Genomic DNA, 3,169 nt, shown 5'->3' on the forward strand with positions numbered 1-3,169 from the left:
TTTTTTTGCCGGCGTAGTACTTCTGATGGTTTTGTTGATTAATCTCACTCCCTACATCTATGGGTAGAGTTAGCTTGTCCCGTAAGATGACATAAAATAAGCTTTATACCTCACATAATTTAGATCAAAAGGGAAGTTTCAATATCGACGCCTTGATTCAAAGCTAGAATATTAGTAAACGGTTAACCAGATGGTGAGGTTTGCTATTCTTGGTCGAGAATGAGAAAGCAGTGGACTCATGCTGAATGGCAGCAATAGCTTTAAAAAACCATTATTTCACTTTTATGGCTTTCTTAATATTTTACTTCTCACTTGTGGATATAGGGCGAACCGGGTTTCCTTCTGGCTAATCAACTTATTGGAAGGGCATTGAGAATTAAAGGGGCATCGGTTCATTGGTATGACAAACCTGGTCGGTTGATGCTGAAACCAACTCTTGCACATAAATGTTTTATTTTCCTGTCTTCATGTTAGCGAAATTTTTAAATCCTTGTATCTCTGCAGAAATGAGAAAGCAAAGAAAGATGGGTCACATCACGATTGTAGGCCCCTCCATGGGCATTGTTGAATCTCGGCTAAAATTCATGCTGACAGAAATATTGGATGGACAGCCTGCAGGTCAGTTGTGTTTGATAGCTTTATACCGTGTTTTATGCGGGTGACAGCACGTAGTGACGAATCCCTGTTTGAACATGGGATAAGGGTTAAAGAATTGGAAAAAATTTGCTTGTGAGATCAATGTTGGGATTCAAGTTGATTTAGCCCTTGTTTGAGCCCCATTATTTCCATCAAAATACATTCTTCAAAAATAATTTGACCTCATTTCAATCACACAATCTTCATTAAAATAATATTACACGCAAATCCAGAACTTTTCTTTATTTTTACCCATACACTTTCTATTAATATACTATTCAAAAATGTATTTTTGGGCAAGAATGGGGCTCAAACAAGGGCTAATTATTTTTTACCTTTTTATTTTTTTATTTTTTTTATTTTTTAATCTCTAGAGCGTCATTGTTTGTTTGGAAAACATTTGGTTTGTTGACCAAATCTGTTAGCATCCCTAATCTCCTACCCAAATATCTCTGTCCGATGTTATGCCTGCTTCTCTCCGTCTGACATTTTTGTCATGCACCGTAATGCTTCCTACTGCAGCTGCACCTCGTGTTGGAATCATCATGGGCTCGGATTCAGATCTTCCTGTTATGAAGGAAGCTGCAAAGATTTTAAGGGAGTTTGATGTTCCTGCAGAGGTTACTGCACATTGTTTTGTTATATTTTTGTCATTGTGTAGATATTTGTTTGTGGCATGAGGCATATTAAACTTTAGTTAACTTTGTTATGTAGGTAAGAATAGTTTCAGCTCACCGGACTCCTGAAATGATGTTTTCTTACGCTTTGTCTGCTCGGGAGCGCGGTATCCAGGTTATCATTGCTGGTGCTGGTGGTGCCGCTCACTTGCCAGGTCTTTAATATTAGAGCATAATATCCATTTTCAATCATATTTCTTTGAACGCACTGATGTAACCTTGTTTGATTTAATAGGCATGGTGGCTTCAATGACACCCTTGCCCGTGATTGGTGTTCCTGTACGTGCTTCTACATTGGATGGACTCGACTCCCTCTTGTCAATTGTTCAGGTACTTTCGTGAAAACATTAGATATCCATTGTGGGATAATCCCATTGTATCGAACTTAACATACGACCAGAGGTAGTAACAAATGATTTGATTTCTTGGGACATTTAAAGAAAGGTTTATTTCTGAATCAAATGGAACAATGAAATAGGATTTAGATAGTTACTCCCAAGTTTAATGGGAATAAGGCTTAGGTTATTTTTGCTTGATGTGTTGTGTCACAATGTTTTCTGTGTTGGAGGAATGTAATATTTGTTAACTAAAAATAATTGATTTCCATGTTTATGTATAGATGCCCAGGGGTGTCCCTGTTGCAACAGTAGCAATAAATAATGCCACAAATGCAGGTTTGTTGGCTGTAAGATTGCTAGGAATTAGTGACATCGACTTGCAAGCAAGGTTTGTCTCTTTTCTCCCTCAATGAAAACCAACAAAAATGTTGGGGAAAAAAAAAAAGACTTTGCTTATGTAGAAATTAATAAAGAACTTTGTTTTTCCATTCATATAGGATGGCTCAATACCAAGAAGATAGAAGAGACGAAGTCTTGGTAAAGGATGATAGGTTGGAAAAGGGTGGCTGGGAAGAATACTTGAATTCTTGATGTTTTCCACACTTAGCTGAAATGTCATCTTTCCTCCCACTCACCACGAGAATCCATTTCAAGAACTGCGAGAGATAATTGGAAAAAAGGGGGAAAAAATATCATGATGTGATGGTGCATCTCTTGAATCAGAATTGCATCTTCAACCAGCACAAAATGGTTTCATGGATTCACATTCGATGCTCCTAATGCAGGTTATTATTTTCTTTGCTTGTAGCTTCACATATTTAACGTACACGGTTTTTTCTTTTAGCCGTGGAATTTTTTTGGAATATGGTTCTTGAGTGTTCTATGTTGTTAGTCACGAATCAATTGCATGGGGTTTGCACTTTGTACTAATCAAAATAATTTTATTTCAATGATGAACTTGTTTTCAGAACTTCATTGTTTTGCTCTCTTCCCAAGGAGGGGATTTTCATTATTTGCAAAGAGAACTCTTATAATTATTTAGCTAGTGGTGAGAAAATTAGTTTCAAACTTTTTACGTAGATAGTGTGACCGACCCTGCTCATGCCACGAATGTGTACATTTAGATGTTACTACTGTAAAATGACATTATTCGTTAAATTGCCAATGCCCATTTCCGCTTCTTGAGAATGAGGATAAAAGAATTATAAGAACACCGAATTAAATTTTTTTGTTATCGTTTGTTATTATGTTGAGAAACAAAAATGCGCGAGGCTAAAGAGGGACTTCAACATGACCTGCCTCTTCAGAGGGATAATGCTGGACCCGGACTGGACCAAATAAGGGCCGGGTTGTCCCGACCCTTTGTAGACAACAGTGTCCTCCCCCCTTTTTGGCTGGTCACATGGGCAATGGCAGGTTTCGTTGACAAGGTGAAAGCCAAGTAGTAGTCCAAATTATTGGCATGGCCAACATGACATCGTTTTCATCCACGAAAATAGAAACTTGTTTGATACCTCA

At 37.7% G+C, this 3,169-nt stretch overlaps 1 protein-coding gene across 4 annotated transcripts; it reads left to right on the forward strand.

Annotated features, from left to right (window-relative positions):
- Positions 1-291: 291 nt before the first annotated feature.
- On the forward strand, positions 292-2,621 carry LOC111390339 (N5-carboxyaminoimidazole ribonucleotide mutase-like). Of its 4 annotated transcripts, none has more exons than XM_023015361.1 (7): positions 292-412; positions 505-618; positions 1,144-1,256; positions 1,351-1,468; positions 1,549-1,643; positions 1,933-2,039; positions 2,149-2,621. In XM_023015361.1, exons 2-7 carry the CDS (start codon positions 507-509, stop codon positions 2,240-2,242), a joined length of 639 nt encoding a protein of 212 aa, XP_022871129.1. In that variant the 5' UTR covers positions 292-412; positions 505-506; the 3' UTR covers positions 2,243-2,621. The 4 variants fall into 4 exon arrangements, with proteins under 4 accessions (XP_022871129.1, XP_022871131.1, XP_022871130.1 ...); XM_023015363.1 differs by having other exon boundaries at positions 1,159-1,256; XM_023015362.1 differs by having other exon boundaries at positions 299-398.
- The last annotated feature ends 548 nt before the right edge of the window (positions 2,622-3,169 follow it).

This window comes from Olea europaea, unplaced genomic scaffold (genome assembly GCF_002742605.1).
Source record: "Olea europaea var. sylvestris unplaced genomic scaffold, O_europaea_v1 scaffold6714, whole genome shotgun sequence".
NCBI lineage: Eukaryota > Viridiplantae > Streptophyta > Magnoliopsida > Lamiales > Oleaceae > Olea > Olea europaea.

What these genes read in the sequence shown, in the direction of transcription:
- LOC111390339 (XM_023015361.1), top strand. Translation starts at nt 507, where the DNA reads ATGAGAAAGCAAAGAAAGATGGGTCACATCACGATTGTAGGCCCCTCC. An exon ending in CCCTCTTGTCAATTGTTCAG is followed by an intron (nt 1,644 to 1,932) that starts GTACTTTCGTGA and finishes GTTTATGTATAG; the next exon opens with ATGCCCAGGGGTGTCCCTGT. An exon ending in GACATCGACTTGCAAGCAAG is followed by an intron (nt 2,040 to 2,148) that starts GTTTGTCTCTTT and finishes CCATTCATATAG; the next exon opens with GATGGCTCAATACCAAGAAG.